The following is a 23,005-nucleotide window of genomic DNA, read 5'->3' on the forward strand; positions in this document are numbered from 1 at the left end:
ATGAAGTGTTCTGCTGATGTTTAGTACTTTCACTCATGGTACATTTTTCTAATCAGGGGATTGAGCAAGCTCTATCTGTTTTAGTATGAAATTGATGAAAAAGGTCGACTGGTGAGCTCATCATGATTTCTTCAATACACAATTTCTTCATTTGAACTTGGATTTGTACAGTGCCCAATGAGAAGAATATGGGGGGAACAAGTTGGTAAACTACTAATAGCATCAATCTCAACTTCATTTCATAAAAATATGCACATACTCATCAAACTCATTTCAATTGTATATTTTTAATTGTTATTTCTCATGATTTATAACAAGTAACAAGTTGAAAAATGCAAGAGATACAGCATTAATTAATTGTGAACCATGGTCCAATCCTCAATCGAACTTGAGCTTTCGAAAGGAACAAACTTTGCTTTATTGATTATCCTCCAGAGCATTAACAAGCACATTTTAACAAAAATGGAAATATCTGTTAATAAGGGCTTATCTAAAGCATGAAGTTGATACACAATGAACAACAGTTCAGCAAGACCTGTGTTGAAAAATTATATGGTAGAAATTTGGGCCATATAATTTCAACCAATCTTCTAACATATCCATTTTGTCTCGCGAAAGTTCTAAAAGAAAACCATTACATTTACATGTCTTTATTCACGTTAAGGAATGGAATTGAAATTAGAAATTTGAACTGAAATTCCAATTACATCATACAAATGGACCACAAACCTATAGCTCATCACAAATTTGACTGATTAAGCTCCAGAATAATAAGTACAGAATTGCTGTATAAAATAAATGAATAAATTATACTACAAAAATCTTGCTACCAATGAACTAGTGCTATATGGAGCCTTCCGTGAGTAAATCTTGCTAATACGGTTTTGATGCAATTTTCTTCAAAAAAAAAACTTGGTAGGAAAAAAAAGAAGTATGAAAGCTTAGGTACTGCTTTAATTTCTTGCTTATATTTGCGGCATAAACCTATCTCTATCTGCCTTCATTGTTCATTAGCTGGGAAAACACTTGGCTAGTACTTACATCTGAAGAACAGTTATAATGATCCCTCTCTGTCCTTCTGTTGGTAGAAGGATTTCCAGGAATAATTGCATTTGTCACACTCACAAATTCTTCACTAGCATGTCTATTGGCATGTGGCTCCCTTTGTTGACCACTTTCTTGGAGCTGAAGTGCATATTCCAAATTCCACAACACATCACCCATTGCAGGCCTGTCAACACCATATTCAGCCAAACATTTCTCTGCAGTCTCACAAAATTTTTTCAAGGAGTTTTGTTGGATCTGTCCAACAAGATGAGGATCAACAATTTGCTCCACCATGCCCTTTTGCAGCCATTCAAGTCCCCATTCTGCCAAATTCACTTGTTCTCTTGCAAGTTGTGGATCAACAGCAGGTCTTCCACAAAGAACCTCAAAAAGCACAACCCCAAATGAATAAACATCTGACTTATCCGTAAGCTGCTGCCTCCGGTAATACTCGGGATCAAGATAGCCAAAGCTACCTTTCACATTAGTACTCACATGTGTTTCATTGATGCATGGCCCTGACCTTGAAAGACCAAAGTCAGCAACCTTGGCAACATAGTTTTCATCAAGTAATATGTTGGTTGACTTGATGTCACGGTGGATGATTCCTTGAGCAAAACCAGTGTGAAGATAGTGAAGGCCTCTAGCCGCACCAATGCATATCTCAAGACGCTGCTTCCAAGAGAGAGGTGTTTGTAGTGATGAACCATATAAATGCTTCTTCAGTGGACCCTTTTCGACATACTCATAGACAAGTATCATTTCTGAATTCTCTTCACAGAAACCAACTAGTGAAACTAGGTGGCGATGGCGAATTTTGGACAGAACTGTTATCTCAGTCTGGAACTCTGGAAGGCCTTGCCTGGACCCTGGCATGCCTCTCTTGACAGCAACTTTCACGTTGTCTCTCAGCACTCCCTTGTAGACCATACCAAATCCACCAGACCCTATAATCAGACTTCTATCAAAGTTGTTTGTTGCTGATTGTATTTCAGCAAAAGGGATCTTCATGCCAAGAAGTCCATGAGAACCAGGCTCAGAGCTTCTACTAAGGGAGCTCCCTCCAAACATACTCAAAGGTGTCCATCCAACACTTTCTATTGTCCTTTGTTTTGGTTTATTCTTCCTGCATTTGGTACCAAGTAGAAAAGCAGTTACAACTAAAAACAAGACACCAATTCCTCCAACAGTTGAACCCACCAACACCCACAAATTCGTCCTCCTATGCACAACATTAGTACCGACATCATTGACCATCTTCATTATCTCTGCACCATTCAATATGGCATTCATCCTTATGGAACTGCTCAGCTCAGAAGGACCGACACTCACTTGAACAAAACCTGAATCAACTGAATTTGTAACAAAATCCACATAGACAGGTGATGCAAGTGTGTGGATTGTAAGGGCTGACAAATCAAGATCCTTGTATGCAATGTACCCATTGATGTACACATCAAAGTAGAGCAAGTTGAGAGCAGGACTAACAATATCACAAAAATGCAACCTAACCAAGTGTGGAACACCACCACCAGGAGACACAGGGAAGTTCCAGGTTATGTTGAACCTTGAAGCCAAACTTGAGTTTTCCCTATTCATCTGCTGAGCTGTCATGTAAACATTTTCAGGTGCAACCTCTCTAGTTGCACCTCCCTTCTGGTAATTTGGTGTGTGAGTGCTCACTGCAGGCTTTGCTGCACCCTTAAACACCAAATAATCCTCATCAGGAATCCAAGTCCTCCAAAGGGTGTCATTGAAGGGAGTTATTTTCAAACCCCCAACATTGATCCTATGAACAGTTTCCAAAACCTGAGATGAAAGGTTTCTGTACTCCTCCACCCCAGAAGGACCAACCAATCTGGCTCCAACATCTATAACAAAATCCACAGGGGCAGTAAACACCTCCAAAGCATTGACAAAGGCAAAACCTGATTCACCAACAGGCCTAAACAAAATCTCAAGCACGTTTGACTCAATCTTCAAAATAAACTCTTTGAGCAGCACATCATTAGGTGGTTGGAAATTGCTCAACACCGAAACCCCGTTAACAAAGACATTAAATTTTGCTGATTTAAGATCAAAAGTACTTTGAGCCTTGAAGGGGGAGAAATGAAAACGCACCAAGTGAGTGCCGTTTTTCTTCATGTTGAACCTGTACCTCGCAGTGCTTCTAAAAACTCTGGCTGTGTGGTACAAAGTAGACAAATTCTGAGGTGGCTTTTGGTATGTGAGTGAAATGGAATCATCTGAAGATAGAAAAGTGGAGCCTGGGTTGGTGGAATCTCCCATGAAGACTCTGTTGAAGAGGGAAGCATTGCTGTATGATCCACAACTAAGAAGAAAGTTATCTGTGGGAGAGAATGAAACTGAGAAAGGTATGAAAAGAAGAAGGATTATTAGGGGTATGAGGTTTTGGGTGTTCATTGAAGAAAGGATTTATTTTGGCGTTTTGGTTCCTTGAAGAGTGTGAGTATCAGGCTCTGAGGAAAACGCACGCCATGCGTAGTTGTTAGAGGATACAAAAGGTTAGTGTGAAGTGTGAACAGAACTGCAAAAAGAGGACAACAGAGATAGAGAGAGAGTGACTTAAGTTCCAGTGAAGATTTGAGAAGGAAGATGTAATATAGTACATGAATTTGGTCGATCAAATCAGAGGATTGCACCTACTTTCACATTTGCTTTTGATGGTTATTTGTTCATAAACTCCAAATATTTTTGGACGTTTCACACAAATCTGTATTAGTTTTCTCTCTCTGCGTTCAACTTCATATAACGGTAGAAAAATGTTAGTCGCATGCACACATCTAAAATACTGATACAGGCTGTTTCATCTTAACCTTTCATCTCGAATTAATTCTTGATACCTAATTGCTTCAAACACTGTAGAGTTTTGTCATCTATATATATGACTTGAACAGGATTTTTGGTGAAGGGTAAATATCAACTTCTATAAAAAGTTCTTACATAGCATGAAGTGAAAAACTTTCGTGAGATAAACAAGTGACTATTGGATCCAAAATTAATAAACATTTTTAGTAACTTATGGGAGATATTTATTTTAAAAAAAAAAAACCTGCATCCAAAGATCATTTCTCTATAAGTTACCTGGCAAAAAATCTAAGGAGAAAAAGATAAAATGTAACATTGTCTTAAATCGTTTTTCTAGCATTCATCTTAGATTTGAACAGAACTCGATTTCTGATAAATAGAGATTAACATATTTATTAATATTATATTTAACCAATAATTGTAAAGTACTATTAATATGTATAGAGTATACTTTAAAAAAAAAATTGTAGATCTTTTTTGTTAATACTATCAGATAACGCAAATGTTTGGGTTTCTATCAATCAATGAATAGATTAAAGAAGGAAATAAGGAGCCCTGATAGGATTTGGTTTCCTTTCCTCAAATAGTTCTTTCTCCGCGTATCCTCCTAATTCGTTATGAAATTCTGTACTAAAAACCTGCATAAATAATATATCCAATTTTTTGTGAACATCTTGGATTACATGTCACACTCACACATTTGACAAATTTCTTCAGGAGAGGTAAGATTGTGTGTATGCACCTATCAGATTCAAATCTCCAATTGGCAACCACTTATAGTTTACACGCGTCTCTAGAGCCTTATCTTATGATAGGATACAACAAAATTCTTAATGTCTTCCAGTTCAAAAAGCCATATGTAGTGCATGCCAGCTTTACTAATTACTAGGTAGTGCCCGATTAATTTATTCTTTGGGCATTCTTAGCACCGCTATTATATGATGCTCAGCACTTAATGGAATTTATAAGTCACACATCACATGGCATGGGTCAATAGCACTAGACTTTTCCTTACATTTATATTAGTCTATTTTTTTAGCAATTGAGGTCACACGTGGCATTTGCTTAGTGTCTCAAAGGCTTTATCTCTAAGGTCTTTTTCGATACGTCGGCATAGAGGCAAATATGGTTGCTTGAAGACATACCTCAGCATTACACAAAATGACATCATTACTAGTTACAATTATTAAAAGAATTAAAAAGGAGACATAGGAGAAAGATACAATGAAAGAGTTAACAAGGAGTAAAAGTTGAAAAATATTAATTAACCCTTTTGATATATGGTGTATGGACCATTGTTTTTGTATGCTTCACATTAATTAGTGCAGTGGTTTATGTTGTCGCTTCTTACAAACTACCGTTGCGCATATTCTGGCACTACTTTAGCTTAGAGGCACTTGCTTAGTATTAAAAGGCCACATGCCCACTTGTGTTATGCTTATGCTAACCTTTTTCTTCATAACATAACAGCTTAAATAATTTTCCTATAAAAAAAATTAAAAAAAACGGAAGTTTTTTAAAAATTATTTTCTGACGTTTATGTCCTGACTCAACTGTAATTTTGAATTCTTTCTATGCTCTTTGACTACATCCACGTGATTAACACATCGATGCTTTTCAGTTATTTTTTGTTTCTAAAGACAGCCTTTAATTTTAAGTTTACGAAAGAGCTTGACATAGAGTTATAGACTTTATCAAGTTTAACCTGCTTGAAGTTTACTTAAAGATTACTGAATTACAAGAAAGTACAAGAAAAATAACTTATCAAAGTCCATAAGCACCTCAAGCATATTGATATACCAGATTATCACATTTATGCCTATATAAGTTTTGTTAGGTTTGCAAGAGTCCCTCTTCTTGCAGAGAATTAATTTGGGGTGGGAAGAACAAATGATTTTTGAAAGTAACTCTGAGTGGGTTCTAATTCAAATACGGAGAAAACTTAGATAAATATCAATTAGAATTGGAAAAACTAAAATGTAATATCTTAAATACAGTATTTTCCTAGTATATTTTTAGCATTAATCTATAATTAGAATTTCATTTTAATAACTCGTGTAATGTAATAAAAGTAGGTTTAATTTCTATGCAGGCTATGGCCGTGACTCTCATGCAGATTAATTGGTTTGGTTGTTCTTCATCATAGGCAGGCCCTTGTCATTTACTAACTAACAAGTTAATTATCGCGTATGCGCCAAGAATAAGAAAGATACAATGATCTTTTTCTTTTAAGAAAATAATTAAAGGGTGTCAATGTGTCATAATGGATTTTTGCTGATCAAAATTGTGGATTGAAGAGTACACTTTAGAAAAAAAGACCAGTTAATTGAAGAATTATAACAATTAAGATAATGATAAAATATGTATATATACGAGACTACGAAGTTATTAAAATTTAGGTATAATTTGTATCCTAAGATAATTTATAATAAGAAAATAGTTGATATTTTATAATTAATTTATAACTAATTATATATATATATATATATATATATATATATATATATATATATAGCAAAGAGTAAAAGGTAATTAAAATATAAATTATAGAAATTAAAAATATTATTTTCAAACTATAGAGACTAAAAGAGAATTAAAATATAAATTATAGAAGCTAAAAAATCACTTTCAAGCTATAAGAATCAAAAGGTACAAATCATGAAACTATAGGGATCAAATGAGTATTTAAACCTAAAATTTATTTTCTAGTTTTCTACATTAAAAGTAATAATTTTATTTACAATTTTGCATTACAATAAAAACTAAACTAAGTAAAGGTATTTATGGATTATTGGAGAGAAATTATTTAGTTTGAAACACTATTATACATGTGACTTTAGCAATATTTTTTTATCTAACCTTTAATTAAAATGTTGTTAAAGCTTTTGACAACATTTAAATTTTTTTTATTAAATATGAATAAATGTTACTAATATATTTTTGTGATATTTTATCAAATATTGTATATATCTCATGTCGCGAAAATCTTTAGTGACATAGATTATGCATATCATTTGATAAAATATTACAAAAATATATTACTAACATTTATTTATATTGGATAACATTTCTTAGATGTTATCAAAAGTTTTTATCAACATATTTACTAAATATTAAAACAAAAAATATTGTTAAAGATTACATGTGATAGGAAAAACAACTTCTTGTTTTGGCCACAACATCGCTTGATGTTTCCCACTTTCATTTGTTTTTTTTTTTAATCTTTTAATTTGCTTAATTAGGGAAGAAACTTGTTGCTTAAATACATAGACAAGTTGATGGGTGCAAGTTGATAACGTAAGAAAGTGTCCTCAACACGGCACCCGGTATTTTCCTACTTGCTTTTGTTCAGATAGCAATCGATCCTTGAATTGGGAACTGTTGCTTAATGCATCGAATGACAATCTTAGAGGCCCAACAAGGGCGTGTGGGATGGGCAGGATGCCAGTCGCCTTTGGATCATACGGATTGCGATAATATGTATAAACAAAAAATACTTACCAATTACTTAATTTGTATAAAAAAAAAAACACTTAAAGGATATTTTTGAAATTTTATTTTAATACTGGTGCACAAACAATATTCCTGGTGCACCTAGCAATCCCTAGAATTGGAATTTCAACTTGGGCCTTGTTAACCCAGAATGTTAAATGCATGTTTCCTGCACTTTTGATTACCGACAGTACAACAAACAAATGCCTAAGTTTACATTCCAATTATTCACACAGATACACACAATTTCTTTTTTTATGTTAATGTTAATATTTTTCTCAAATATCCGTTTAGATACTTACAATTATTTTTATTAACTATCGGAAAAAAAGCTTTCGACAACATTTTTTCACTAGATTGACCTAGTAGTGAAGAGTTTAAATAGTTTGTGTGAAGTCTTCAGTTCTAACATTATTATCATCAATTAATATAAAAAATTATTTTTATTTAAAAATGATTTAAATAAAAATATTGATATGATGTACTAAATACTTATAATTATTATTATAAGATATTGGAAATATTATGAAAAACATATGTTGAGAGTAATCTTTATTTTGATGTCTAACAGTATTTTAAAAAAATAGTCTTTCACTTATCATATAGGAGAATGTAATAAGAAAGCTAAGATAAATCGTTGAAAAAATATCATATATTTTCCTTGCATATTGCATATAAGAAATGATTTTGGGGGTTGACATTCTAATAATATTATGTCTGCTGACTTTTTAGTTGAAGTAATTTCAGTCTTGTGGATTATCATGGCATATACATTTCATATTACTTCCTTAATCCATCGTGGCAAGCAATAATTAATTAATAATGTACTAAAAGATCGATCGAGTTGTCTACATTTTTTTTAGAATAAGCTATAAATGATTTCATTCATTAAAATTGTTTGAGTAATAATTAATAATTATAAATATATTTAAATTTAAACGAATCAGAATATATCGTAAACGAAACCATTAACATTAAGTATGCAATCCAAATTCAACAATTTCCATCCATATAGAAGTACTGTATGTAGTACATGATTAGTACATGAGCTTAACGTCAACTGTACTATCATTACCTAAATAATTAAATAAGGTTCACTGTGCATTTATAATGTCTTGGCCCTTATGCTCGAATTGTGGCTTTACCTGGCTTTAATGCTTTATATTTTTTTTATCCTTATGTAAAATAGTGTTAAGAAATCTATTATAACTCGTATAATTCGATCAATTAAGCTAAATCTCAAATTAAGTCACGATGTCAACAAAAACATCACAATTTTTTTACTGTAATCTATTTACGTAATGATGTAAACAACCTGTTATAGAGTACAAACTAGGAGGTGTTTTTACCATTCGGTGCAATTTTTTTGCTGATTTTTTCATATGGAGTGTTTTTCAAATTATTTCTCCAAAAAAAATTAAATCGTAACATGTCATACGACTTCTATCATAATATTTATTATGATTTATTATTTTTTTCTTTTAATTAAAGTACTAAAATTATTTATGATTTCAATGAAAATTTTTTTATTTACGACTTTAAAGTTATTAAGTTTTTATTTTTTAGTTTTACGACTTCAAAATCACAATTTTTTTAATGATATCACTTTGAAGTTGTAATATTTTTTCCTGTTTTAGGATTTTTTTTTTCTATTTACTTGTATTTTTTTTGTTTTGTTTTCAATTTTTTTAAATAAAATTGTAATTAAATTTTATTTATTTAATTATTATATAAATATTTTTAATTTTATTTCTTATTATTTTTATTTAAGATCTTGTATATATTTTTTATATAGTTTTGTTTGCTATGTTATATATTTTTTGATATTTTTTATTTAAAATATTTTATATACTTTTTAATATTGTTTTATTTGATATATTTAAAATTTATATAATTTTTTAACAATGCTATTGAATTTTATTTGTTTTTTAAATGAAATAAAAAACTAATGTAATGATATTTAATATTTTTTAAAATACTTAAATTTTAGAAAACTAAAATTTTAAAACAAATATTAAAATATTTTGTGACTAATATTGACTTATAATTTATGAAATAATATTATTTATTTTATATAAAAAAAATTATTATTAACAACATCTAATAATTTAATAATAAAAATAGTTGTTAAATTAAAAATAACATGAATCACAATTTAAAAAGAAACAAAAAAGTAAATATTATATTAGTCGTACTTATTTGTATGCACTTTTAATATGATTACGTTAAATATATAAAATATTAAAATATATAAAATTATATAAATTTTAAATATACAAAATATTTTAGATAAAACATTACTAAAAAATTATATAATATATTTAAAATAAAAAAATATTTAACATATTAAATAAAATCATATAAAAAATATATACAAGATATTGAATAAAACTAATAGCAAGTAAAATTAAAATATTTATTTAATAATTAAATAAAAAAATTAATTACAATTTTTTAAAAAAATAAAAAACAAAACAAAAAATAACAAGTAAATAAAAAAAATCCTAAAACAGTAAAAAAAAAATACTACAACTTCAAAAGTTATACCATTAAAAAAAACTTACACTTTGAAGTCATACAATTAAAAAAAAATCTTAACAAGTCATAAATAAAAAAAAATATACATTAAAGTCATAAATAATTTTACGATTTTAGTTTAAAAAATAATAATAATAAATCGAAACAGATATTACGACTTCTAACTCTTAGATATCGTAACACCTATTATAACTTTTTCTCTTCTAGAAAATAATTTAAAGAACATCCTCATGTGAAAAAAGCCTACAAAAATTACACCCGAATGGTAAAAAAAAAAGTCCAAACTACTAAGCAGTTTTGAACGAATTGCACGAAAATGAAAATATGACGTGACTTAAATAACACATTTTTAAGTTGGAGTTTGACGAAAAATATGAGGTAGATAAATATAATGTATGAACCAATCAAAATTATTCGAATGTTTCGGCAATTAACTTTAGTGTCATCTAGCTTTTTCCATTAGATATAAGTGTGTGTACTGTGCAATGTCTTGTTGCTGCACTAGCTAGCTTGTTGTGTGTTGTGGATTTGCATTGTTATGGGAACATGCATGCGCTATATGCGTCTATATACTACAACAGGTAGAGGAGAATTTTGTTGTTTATAGTTATTTTAATTGATTCTAACAAAATTGTTTTTAATTAAAGATAACTGTGATTTGGATAAAAAAAAAAAAATTATCATAAATAAAGTTCGAAATATACACACTGAAAAATTATCAGCATAATACAAACTCATTGTAACGGTAATTTTGTATATGGTATAAAGAATACACTTACACTGTTACGTGCATTCAATGAAAACAGTGCAGAATATTTTGAGCACGACTTCTTTGGATTTTAATATGAAATCTGGTGGTAGCTAGCCACTTGAACAAATTAACTAATGCAATTGTATAAGAATTTGTAGGTAAATAAGGGATAGCCTGGTAAACATATAGAGAGAGAGAAAAGAAAAATATATAAATATATATAATAAATAATACATGATGTGAAAGAAAAAAAATTAAAATAAAAAAAATATATTGATATTTTTTCTAACATTCTTTTTAAATAACTAAATCTCATCTAAATTATTATTATTTTTAACAAATTTCAGGCATGCATCTACATAAAGATTAGAGAGTGTTAAAAGAAAACGTTAAAAAAAAGGGGTCTCAGTTAGCTGCTAGCATTTCTTATAAAGAAATATAACATGTATTAACAAAATGTTTGGGGTGACGAAGTAATAATCTATTATTACTGATAATTCTAAGTACAAGAGCAGCGATTGTTTTGGGCTCACGCATAAGGTGTCTGACTTTTCTATATATATACACCTTGCATATCACAGAGACTTACAACTCCCACAAGAACACGATGAGGAGCCACACATTCCTTAGGATAACTTCACTTTTGGTGTTTATTGGGTGGCTCACGGTTTGGATCTTGTTGCCTACAAAGGTTTACAAGAACACCTGGACCCCCAAACTCAAAACCAAGTTAAACTCTACATACTTTAGAGAGCAAGGTGCATACATGCTTCTCATTGCATCTTCATCTACTTACATAATTAAATTTGTACATATCCATAAGACTAGTTATTAAGAATTTCCATTAATTCATCTCTCTCTCTGCTCGATCTTTTTCTTTACTCGCGTACTTTCTCTTCTTGAATGCTATAATTGTATATATAATTGCACTGTTGGCTTTTAATTTTAGGAACAAATCTCTTGCTTTTCACATTCCCCGTTATGCTCATAGGGGCCCTGAGCTGCATCTATCTCCATCTTCACGAAAAAGGAACGGAAAAGCTACCTTCCAAAAGGTACGAAAAAGCATAAAACCCATCATCTAATTATTGGTTTTGGATCTTCCTCATACAAGATATGGTTCTATATCAATTGTAGAGAGAGAGAGAGAGAGAAAGAAGGATCACCTTAATTAATTGGATATGTAGCTATGATTTTCGGGCATGTCCTCCTTTCTCTAATTGGTTTATGTCCTATTATATATTGAAGAACAAGAGAGAAGATCCAAATCCTTCCATATATACTAGCTAGCTAGCTTGAAGCTATACCCTCTGAACTCAGATCTTTCTAAATAAAATGATTGTTTTCTCTTCAATATGCATGTACGTTTTGGTTTCAGCGGAGGAGTTGTAAACAGATGGTTATGTTTCTTGAGACGTCCATTTCTTGTGATGTCTCCAATAGGAATTGTCACATCTATGGAGATTATTTTTGCACTCATGTTTGTCGCACTCTTGATATGGTCCCTTTCCAATTACTTACATACCAGCTTTGGACACCTCCATATGCACAAGGAGGGCGAGAAAGTGTAAGTACTTCTTATATGGTTGAATTTTTTATTTTTTTTAAATAACGTTTAACCTAATGAAACAAATACTTTGCATAATCGATTATTGGTCATGGCAAGGTGGCAAGCAAAGTTCAGGAGTGTATCCCTGAGACTTGGGTACATAGGAAACATATGTTGGGCATTTCTATTCTTTCCAGTGACAAGAGGATCCTCTATTCTTCCCCTTGTTGGACTCACATCTGAGTCAAGCATCAAGTACCATATCTGGCTTGGACATCTATCCAATGTTCTCTTTGCTGCGCATACTGTAGGTTTCTTCATCTATTGGGGCATCACACACCAAATGAAAGAGGTACATATTTTTTTATATATATGCCAACCCTAGCTAATAAACATTTAATTAAAAAAAATGTTACGACCAAATTCATAGCCCCGGGACCAGGACCATATGGATGTTTATGATAAGATGGTCAATCATGCATTTGAGGCTAGGAATCTGTTATCGCTTTGTGCTTGGACTTGAAGAAGAATAAGTTTGTCCCTCTTTTTTTGATAATATCTAGTATATTTGCTAATTACCAGTTTCGAGCCGCTGAAAAATCTTAAACAATTAACCACACATTTAATGACTAAATTTTTTATTTTTTTACAATTTAATGACTAAAGTTTAATGATACATTTATATAAGCATAGACAAAAGGCACTTTAATACACCGCAAAAAAAAAAATCAGAGTAATTGTTAGTTGATAGACTTGTCTCAGTTAATATATATTTTAATTTGTCTGACAAAAGTACAACTGTTAATATTATTAATTAAGTCTAACGCATCATACTAATTAATAAATAATTATATATATATATATATAGGTCTACAAATTTTATATTAATTTAATTTTTGTTAGATAAAGTTTATACAAGCAAAGGCAATATTTCTATATAACTAATTGTTAATATATGAACTTTTTAGTGATAATTTCGTTTTAGAAGCTTTTCCTCTTAACTTATGAGAAAGATTAAATTACTTTTTGTGTTTTAATTTATTTTAATAATCTTATTTAACCAGGTTAGATTATATTAGACGTATTTTTAAAGAAAAAGTATTTCAGATATATGATACAATATTGATTCTTTGTTATTTGTTTTTAATTTCAAATTTCTAAAGGCGGATGGATTCATCACTGATTTTAGTCCATATTGACTCATCTTTGGATTAAAAAAGTGATCTCTACCCTTCTTATGAAAGTGCGATTCAATCCTAGTTTAAAGCTAAAAGTTCTTGCAACTTTAGATCGTCCAATTCTACGGGAGCGTATATACAAGAAAAATTAAAAATATTATGTGCCCGTAAATAAAATTATAAGAGCAACTCCTTTTGTATCATATATTATACATCTTCATAAGATACAAGATTAACCCAATAATTAAAAAAAATCTTAAATTCAATTTTTTTAACTAATATTTTTAACAAATTTAATATTTACTGATAAAAAAATATATATCTTCATTTTTTAAAGCAAGAAATATATATATATATATATATATATATATATATATATATATATATATATATATATATATATATATATATCTTCGTAGTCATAAATTATTGTATCATCTTTTTTGTTACATAATTACTGTATCATCTAAATAAAAGTCTTGTTTGAAACGTTATCATGCATCCTGGAAAAATTACTTAACCGAGATAAGGTTACTGCATATAGCTTAATGTAAGCTTCATTATTTTCTATAGTGATAACCGCTAATTTGATTTTATTATCAGAAATTGAATTATATATAAACCCTAAGGCCTAAACAGGCCATAAAAGCATATATATATTAGACCTAAACGAATTTCATAATATAATATATATAGTCATCTCATCCATCTCTTTCCATAGGAAGATCTGTATCCACGCATGGTGTAGACGCACATTCAATATATATAAAGAGACACAAGAATATAAACATAGTGTTAATTTATTACAATTAATCATATAACTATATAAGCATAATTTTGATGTCACAGACACTAGAGTGGAGCAAGACATATGTATCAAATGTAGCTGGGGTGATTGCAATTTTAATTGCATTAGTGATGTGGGTGACCAGCTTTCCAGGGTTCAGGCGAAAAATGTATGAGGTTTTCTTCTACACTCACCATCTCTACACTCTCTACATCTTATTTTATGCCATGCACGTCGGCGTTGAATGGATGTGCATGATTTCTCCGGGGATTTTCCTTTTTCTCATTGATAGACACCTTAGATTCTTACAATCTCGCCAATGTGCTCCGTTGCTATCAGCTCGCCTTTTACCTTGTGGTGCACTTGAACTCAACTTCTCCAAGAATCCAAGTAAGCCAATCAAAATAGTAATTTCTTATTAGTTTTTCCCCTCCTTTATTAGTTTTTCTTATTGTTATGTAATTATGAATACACCTTGACTTCTAATTAATTTTCAGTTAATAATGAGTTATGACACAGTGACCTATAAAAATGACTTATGTATACCAGCAAAATAATATCATGTCCTAATGAGAAATAAATGTTAAGTAATAAGATGAATGCCATGATAGTATATATCATTTTTATTCCAACAGGAATGTCTATCTACTAGTACAATTACATCATGTTGTTGGGGCATCAAAATTTACAATATTTATATTAATAATTCAATTTTCATTAAGTAAAAGTTATGTCAACAACCGAGGTAAACCCAATGGCTAACTGTTATTGTATGACATTTTTTTTAGTGTATACACGAGAATAAACTTTATTACCTAAACCAAGTTTTTTACTGAGAAAAATATCACTTTTTTTTAATTATCTGATTCCTAACTTCAGGTTTATACTATAACCCCACGAGCATGGTGTTTATAAATGTGCCCAAGATTTCCAAGCTGCAGTGGCACCCTTTTACAGTCATTTCAAGTTGTAACATGGAAACAGATATTCTGAGTGTTGCCGTTAAAACTGGGGGTAGCTGGTCAAACAAACTTTATCAGGAACTTTCCTCATCTGCTTTGGATCATCTCAACGTTTCTGTTGAAGGACCCTATGGACCAACTACGACTTCACAATTTTTAAGGTCTGGTGTTCATAACAAGCATAAAAAAAAATACTTTTTGTTGATAATGTTTTCATTTTGGATATTTAATATTTATATTATGCTGTCTTATAATGAAATAATTTTAAATTACAAGCTAATTTAATTCCTGTCATTGTGTCTCTTAATAGGTACAAGCAGCTTGTGTTGGTGAGTGGTGGAAGTGGCATCACTCCCTTCATATCCATAATCCGGGATCTCATATTTCAAAACCGACAAGAACAAGAATCCCACGTTCCAAAAGTCCTACTTGTTTGTGCTTTCAAGAATTCTGCTGATCTAACCATGTTAGATCTTTTGCTTCCTCTTTTTGTTTCAACAACTCAATTCTCAAACCTTCATCAATTGCAAATCGAGGCCTATATTACCAGAGAAAAAGAAGAAGCCCCAAGAGATTCTCAAAAACAAATCCAAACCAAATGGTTTAAGCCTATCCTCTCAGACTCTCCTATCTCACTTGTATTAGGCCCAAACAACTGGCTATGGCTTGGTGCTATAATCTCGTCATCCTTTCTCATGTTCCTCCTCCTTTTGGGGATTATCACTCGTTACTACATATATCCAATTGAAAATAACTCAGATGAAGTTTATCATTGGACCTTTAAGGTTTTGTGGTTCATGTTTCTACTTTGTGCAGTCATATGCATATGTTCTAGTGCAGTTTTTCTTTGGTGGAAGAGACAAAACTCCTTGGAAAGTAAGCAAATCATGAATGTAGAATTTCCAACACCAACAAGGTCACCAGGGTCATGGATTTATGGCTCAGAGAGAGAACTAGAAAGTCTTCCCCACCAGTCTCTAGTGCAAGCAACCAATGTGCATTTTGGTGCAAGACCTGATCTCAAGAGTAAGTTTTGGCAGGGTTCTGTACATTGTCTAGTGACTATATTTGGGTTTATAATTAATATCAAGGGGTGATGATACATTTTGTTAATATTTCAGAAATTCTTTTTGAGTGCAAAGACAAAGACATTGGAGTCTTGGTTTCTGGGCCAAGGAGCATGAGACATGAAGTTGGCAAAATCTGTGCTTCCGGTCTAGCTGATAATCTTCACTTTGAATCATTCAGCTTTACATGGTGATGTGTATCAATATGGCTGTTTATATGTTTTACATTTTCTGATTGGTCTGTTGTTAAATAAATTGTGAATAATATTTATTGTTTAGTGTAAGCCCGTTTGTGTGTGTTTGTGAGTGGGCGTCATGTGTAATATTGAGTGGAAGTCATGAAACAAATAAACTTGCAAAAAGTATATACTGTATCTTTTTTCTGTTCTGTATGTACATATATAAGTATGTTTTAAAAAGTTGTTCAACAATGATGCAAAAAGTTGTTTTTTATTGGAGAGAAAAAATTGCTGATTCGTTTTTTTATATTATATTACAACTTGATAATGATAAACGTAAATCCTAAAAGGATAAAGTAGAGAAAGAGAGACAAAAAGATTTTAAAAATTACATCTATAATAAGTGATGTCCTGAAATTATAGGTATATTTATATTTATTCATGATTTATCCCAGCAACCTGGAACTAATTCACAGTGATTTTAACCCTTCACTAATAGTTGATAATTAAATTTTAAATATTTGACTAAACAAAAAATTGAATAATATTTTATAAAAAAAATAAGTACTAAATAAAAAAATGCTGAAAAAAGATGAAAATTGTGATCATTGAGAAATACACACTTTTAACATTACACCCCAAATGTTTATTTAAATATTTGATACAAAATATAGTATTAATATAAGTTTTATGCAAAAATAATTCAAATTTTAATTTTTTTCTAATTTATTGTATTTTGTAATTTTATATATTATTTTTTAAAATATAATATATAAGATTAAATTCTATTTTCACATAAATTAGAATATGTATATTTATATAAGTTTTATTTTTATTTTACATATTATATTTTTATAATTTTATCACACTATTCACAACTTATTTTATAAAGTAAATATATAGTATACATTTTATCTTTAATGTATATTTTTTAGATAAATTATAATTTCATAAAATGATAGGATTTTATTATCTTTTTAATATTTATATATGTAAATTAATGACAGTATTTTTTACTTATATTAAAATATTTTTATTTATTATAATATTATTTTTATTTATATTTAACATTATTTAATCAGTTATGAATTTTTTTTAAAGAAATAAATTATAAAATAAAGATACATAATTAAATAAAATGACAATATTTTCTATTTTTAAAAATATTTATGTATGTAATTTATTAAAATTATTTGTTATCTATATTATAATAAATAACATCAATATTTTAATATAAATAAAAAATATTATCACTAAATCACAAACATTATTTTAAAAGATAAATACAATATATAAAATAAAAATAAAACTTATAGAAATATACATATTTTAATTTATGTGTAAATAAAATGTAATCTTATATATTATATTTTAAAAGATAATATATAAGATTATAAAAATATAATAAATTAAAAAAGAATAAAAATTGAATTTTAAAATATTTTCGCATAAAACTTATATTAATGCTATATTTTAGACCAAATATTCAAATGAGCACTTGGGTGTAGTGGTAAAAAAGTGTGTATCTTACTTCAACAGTTAGTCAATGGTTAAAATCAGTTTTAAGGACTAAAATAGTGTATTTTAAAATATAAGGGAGCTCAAATAATGAATTAAAAATAAGAGAAGTCAATTACTGTAATAGGAAAAATAGGGGGGAAAATTTTGTAATTAAACCAAAAAGATAAAATTTTTCTTACCTATCTAATCCAAATAACTTGCTTTGAGATGAAAAGAAGGAAAAATGAGGAAACTTTGGGTTTAAGGAAGAAGTTTTCTTCAACTTCACTAGTAATTCAAACTAGGTACAAAGACATTTCATACCCAAAAGGAATCCAAAGTCAAATTCAAGTCCAAAAACTAATAAGTTTTTTCCATGGAACCTCACTCAATGCCTTAGTGAAAAAATTAGAATGAAATATAAATGAGGGATGAGAAGAGTTTACCACAAAGGACAGCCAGTGAACACAAAATAGAGGAGAAAAGATCTTCTTTGGGAAAGAAAATCAAGTACTCTTCAAGAAATGTGTTTTCTTGAAAAGAAAGAAGAAAACAAAATATGAATTTTTGTGTTTGTGTTTCAGATTTTTTAGAGTTTATGATATAATTCCTCTTTTTCACACCTAAACCTTATTATATACACTCATCCTTCTAACCATAAACTTTATACATCATCTTAGCCCAATATTTGTCATTTTTTTTTCATCTCACCACCCATAGACCTAAAAACATCTTTTTTATCAATAAAAGTCTTCTGAATCTTATCAGAGATTGAAACAAGTGAAAAGAAGTATGAATAGTCACGCGTGTAGATGATGAGAAAATTATAATTAGCTCATAGAAAATTTTTACAAAAGCTCTTACATTTTGCATTTTGTCAGTGAAATCTTTTTTGTTTCAATGTAAGAAATTGGGAGGAGGTAGCGTGTTGGTTTTTTCTTTTTAATTATTTAAAAAATTATTTTTATAACAAAAAATATTATTCTATACTAATATTCGTTTGTCAAATTTAATTAAAGAAATCAAAGTTAAATATTGGAATAATAATACATGGAAAGAAGAACACATAAAAAAGGAAAAACATATAAAAAAAAAACTCTTAATATGTAAAAGATTGGGAAAAAGAACAACTGAATATAACAAATGCTCCTATCGTTATCATATTTTTTTTTTCTTTTTTAAAAGGAAAAAAGAAAACATAAACATCAAATCACATTATTGTATTTTTATCCTTAAACAACTGTATTTTTTTATTACTCTCGGGCCCAACACAAATTCGGAGGACACAATCTCAGATTAGTTCGCTATTTCAGGGATTAGTTTCATTTTTGGCCATCGTTTTTGTGTTGTAGGTTGGTTTCTGAGAAGAAAACCTGATATGTGTTGTTATTTTTAGGATTGAGATACGAGGAAGGGATGTTGTTGAGGAGGAGAACTGATAGGTTTGGAATCCAATTAAGCATTTTTTGATGATTTTTTACAGTTAGAAACATAACTTAACTGCAACAAATTACTCGACGGAGATTTTAAACGACAAGACAAAAAATGTTAACGAGTTCAACATTAGTGATTAAGATCAGTTAATTTTTTATTTAGAGATTAAAAATTTGAAAAAATGAAGGATAAAAACATAGTTAACCCTTAAAATAAATAACAAATAAAGAAATGTGACAATATATTATCAAAATATCATAACATTAAAAATTAAAGATTTGAAGAAATTTATAGAAATTTTAATTTTCATCCTGTGTTGTTCTGTCAATCTCTGTTTAAATAGAAAAATTTTATGTACGATTGAAATTAAAAAAGGAAATTAAAAACTTGATTGTCTGTAGATCGAACTCCTCTAAAATAGAAAGTTAATAATCATTAAGGTCTAAAAATGATGTATTCATTTGGATTTCATAACTGTAAATGATATAATTACAAATGATTTATTTATTGGTTTAGATTTTTTTTAGTTTTTATAATTTAATATTTTTTTTATTTTTCATCCTTAAAAAATTATAATATTTTTAAATTATATTTGTTTTTTTCTTGTTCTTACAATTAATTGTAAAGAATCAAGAATAAAAAAATAATTTGCATTTTTTTTATAAAGTTATTTAAAATATTTTAGGGATTAAAAACAAATAAAAAAATCTAATTTATAAGGAATAAAAAAATTGAAAATATAAAAAGCAAAAAATTTAAATTTAAAGGAATAAAAACATAATTATAAATCATTTATTTAACCAAATAATTCAAAAACTGGAATTTGAATTCCACATTTTTTGGCATCCAACTAAAAGGACACAGCTAACGATTAAGTCCCCTCTTGAATTTGAAGTTCAAAACCGGAAAATAAAATATTATATCTGTAATATTGTATCTTAAAAAGGAAAAAAGATATCACATTTGAAATATAATATTATCTTTGTAATACTTGATTACAAAAAGGAAAGATATAAATCATATGTGTATTATATATTATCTTAACAATATCTTTCCGATTTAAAAAAGTTGAATTAAGTAAGCTAAATTGATCAAATTAAATGATTTTTTCTTTTAAACTAATCCAATCCAATTAAAATCAAATAAATCCATCCAAAACATGGTGTTTTTCGTGTGTTTATATATATTGTTCGATTTCTTATAGAATATCAAGTTAATTAATTAAGGAAGTCCGATTATTCTTTGAATCAACATGGCGTTGTCCTCTTCTTCCACGAAAATAAGAGTGTTGAGAATTTGGACGAGTCTTACATGCAACACAAATTAAAGACCTTCTCCTGAAGTCAATCCCTTCTTCACCCCAAATCTCTGGCCTTCTTCTTCTCTATAATTAACGATGATGATTCTCCTAATGGCAACAACAACAGCAACTCGAAAACTAGTTCATTCTACATATGCCCGAATGTTTGTACTTATAATGTCACATGTGATAACCTGACTTTCATGTATTTCCCAACAAGAGTGGGTTTGTGAAAGAGGTTGTGACTTTCATGGTCATGCATGATTTAGACATTCAGCCCATGTCAACTATCAAAAGTAACGTCATAACCAAAGATTCTGAGGTTGGTGCCTTGCAAGAAAAGGTCGTTCAACTGGGGATCACCGAGGTGTGTATATATGTCACCATAGTGCATGGCTACTGCACATGTATGTATGCGTTTGCACTTTGAATAATAATTTTGTTTAATTGATAATACCTTCTTCGTTCTTCTTTTTTTTCTATCAGGGTATCAATATGCTTAAGGCATCTCTAGAATCCAACATGGTTCTCACCACTGTTTTTCTCAAGAACAATACATGCATTATCTGATCATCAGAAACTCCAGTCTTGATTTTTTTTCTTTTTGTCTTTTAATGCAGCTTTGTGACACTTGCAATAAGAGTGTTTCTTTTGTCTTTTTTTTTTTTCCTGAGTTAATGTATGACATTTTGGTTTTGAAGTCTTGGGCTATATACGTAACATATTAGCTGTGATGTGCTTTCTTTTTAAATTCCGAATGAATGAATATTATGCTCTTGTTCTACGTAGTGATGTCTTCTCCTTTAAATTGCAACCTTTTAAAACTGCCTATAAAATAGGTAGTTTGTCATTAGTGGAAATTGAGATGTCCTTCACGTACGATTTTAAAATTTAAATTATTTAATTTATTTCCTTATAGTTAAGACTCTATTTGGAGTGACTTTAAGTTATAATTTTTTAAAAATTCAAAAACTACAATTAGTTTTAAATTTTCAGAAAATAGTTTTCCTTTTTTTTTTCTAATTTTCAATTTCAAAATGAATTCAATTCAAAAGTTCCTTATCTTGTCGATAGTCTGTGTTTGTCATTTCGTGCCAGATCTCTATTTCTCCGCATCCCTGATTTTCCTATCACTCTGAACTTTTGAAGCTCCTTTCCTTTTGTTTTCAACTTTATCTCTTATCCATTTCAAATCAATCAATGAGATAACCAGTTATGATTGCATTTGTGGATTTATAGTGATAATTATCTTCTATAATTTATGCCTTCTGCTTTTTCAAAAAATCTTCCCACGTCCCTATAAACTTTTTACTCGGAGAAATCATATCGGTTCTTTCCTCCCTCAAAAAATGAATTAAACTAAAAAAAAATTAAGAAAAAAAAAGGTAACTTTAGAAATACTAATGAATTATATTCTGGGCTTAGCACTTGGCAGTGTTGAAACTTGAAAGTAAACAAAAAGAACTCTGATCATAAATTTAGACTGATACTTCTTAAACCTGTGTAGTTAATTTTCAGATACTCCCTCAATTCTTTAAAATATTTAATAATACTATATTAAAATATTAGATACCAAATCATTGGAATGAGCTTTTTTATGCTTGAGAAATGAAAGACAGAAGAACAAGCGAAAAAAAACAAGAAACTAGCTAAGCTATCTCAATCTTAAGAACTGAGTTCCACCACCAGCATCATATAATTAATCTGTTCTTACACGAGAATAGTTTTTACGAGTTCAATCAATTAAAACCTTAAAATACATTTAAAATAACTAAAAAAATATAAAAAATCCTTATTAAAATATTCGGAAGGATTCATTATCCGTAGTGATCTCATATCACTTGAACAGAGAATTATTTATATACAGAATACGTGTGATACCAAAAAAATCTCTTGCTAAAATTATTTTCAGTATTCAAAGTTTTCAATTAATGATGTTATGATATTGATTTAGATCTAACTCAATTTTAGAAAATTGACTTATAAAATAAGAATTATTTCTTATATACTTTAGTTATATTACTAAATACTAATCCATGGGAATCTCCAAGGTGCCAATAAAGTAGTATGTTGATGTATGACGATTCCAACTTTGTCCCCCCACATGGGAACTCCCTTCTGTCGTATGTTAATGTAAAGACAATCTAGGCTTCTACGGTAACAAACGTGTGGCTTTAAATATGTGACCATTGACAATTGGATTGTAAAGAATAATAAGGCCGATGTAAAATGAGTGTCTGATCACCAATTATTGATTTCTTTCTAAATAGGAGTCAAATATTCAGTCTGAAAAATCTGTTTCCTCATGTGTGGACGTGATGAAGCACCAAGTTTGCACTATTTTTAACGATATAACCACTCAAATTAAATAGTTTACATGTGACCAATCATA

At 29.3% G+C, this 23,005-nt stretch overlaps 2 protein-coding genes across 3 annotated transcripts; one reads left to right on the forward strand and one right to left on the reverse strand.

Moving 5' to 3' along the window:
• Positions 1-621: 621 nt before the first annotated feature.
• Positions 622-4,614, reverse strand: LOC100797031 (probable receptor-like protein kinase At5g24010). Its single transcript, XM_003535553.5, has one exon. The coding sequence runs from the start codon at positions 3,469-3,471 to the stop codon at positions 991-993; it is 2,481 nt and encodes an 826-aa protein (XP_003535601.1). The 5' UTR covers positions 3,472-4,614; the 3' UTR covers positions 622-990.
• Positions 4,615-11,230: 6,616 nt separating this feature from the next.
• LOC112998154 (ferric reduction oxidase 4) lies at positions 11,231-16,563 on the forward strand. Of its 2 annotated transcripts, XM_041005911.1 has the most exons (9): positions 11,231-11,415; positions 11,607-11,712; positions 12,036-12,224; positions 12,324-12,558; positions 14,234-14,340; positions 14,464-14,561; positions 15,051-15,294; positions 15,444-16,159; positions 16,255-16,563. In XM_041005911.1, exons 1-9 carry the CDS (start codon positions 11,265-11,267, stop codon positions 16,392-16,394), a joined length of 1,986 nt encoding a protein of 661 aa, XP_040861845.1. In that variant the 5' UTR covers positions 11,231-11,264; the 3' UTR covers positions 16,395-16,563. The 2 variants fall into 2 exon arrangements, with proteins under 2 accessions (XP_040861845.1, XP_025979944.1); XM_026124159.2 differs by having other exon boundaries at positions 14,234-14,561.
• Positions 16,564-23,005: the final 6,442 nt, after the last annotated feature.

This window comes from Glycine max, chromosome 10 (assembly GCF_000004515.6).
Source record: "Glycine max cultivar Williams 82 chromosome 10, Glycine_max_v4.0, whole genome shotgun sequence".
Classification (NCBI taxonomy): Eukaryota; Viridiplantae; Streptophyta; class Magnoliopsida; order Fabales; family Fabaceae; genus Glycine; species Glycine max.

Coding starts and splice junctions, on each gene's coding strand:
- LOC100797031 (XM_003535553.5), bottom strand. CDS start 3,471: ATGAACACCCAAAACCTCATACCCCTAATAATCCTTCTTCTTTTCATA.
- LOC112998154 (XM_026124159.2), top strand. CDS start 11,265: ATGAGGAGCCACACATTCCTTAGGATAACTTCACTTTTGGTGTTTATT. Junction 11,713..12,035: donor GAAAAGCTACCTTCCAAAAG/GTACGAAAAAGC, acceptor TTTTGGTTTCAG/CGGAGGAGTTGTAAACAGAT. Junction 12,559..14,233: donor TCACACACCAAATGAAAGAG/GTACATATTTTT, acceptor TTGATGTCACAG/ACACTAGAGTGGAGCAAGAC.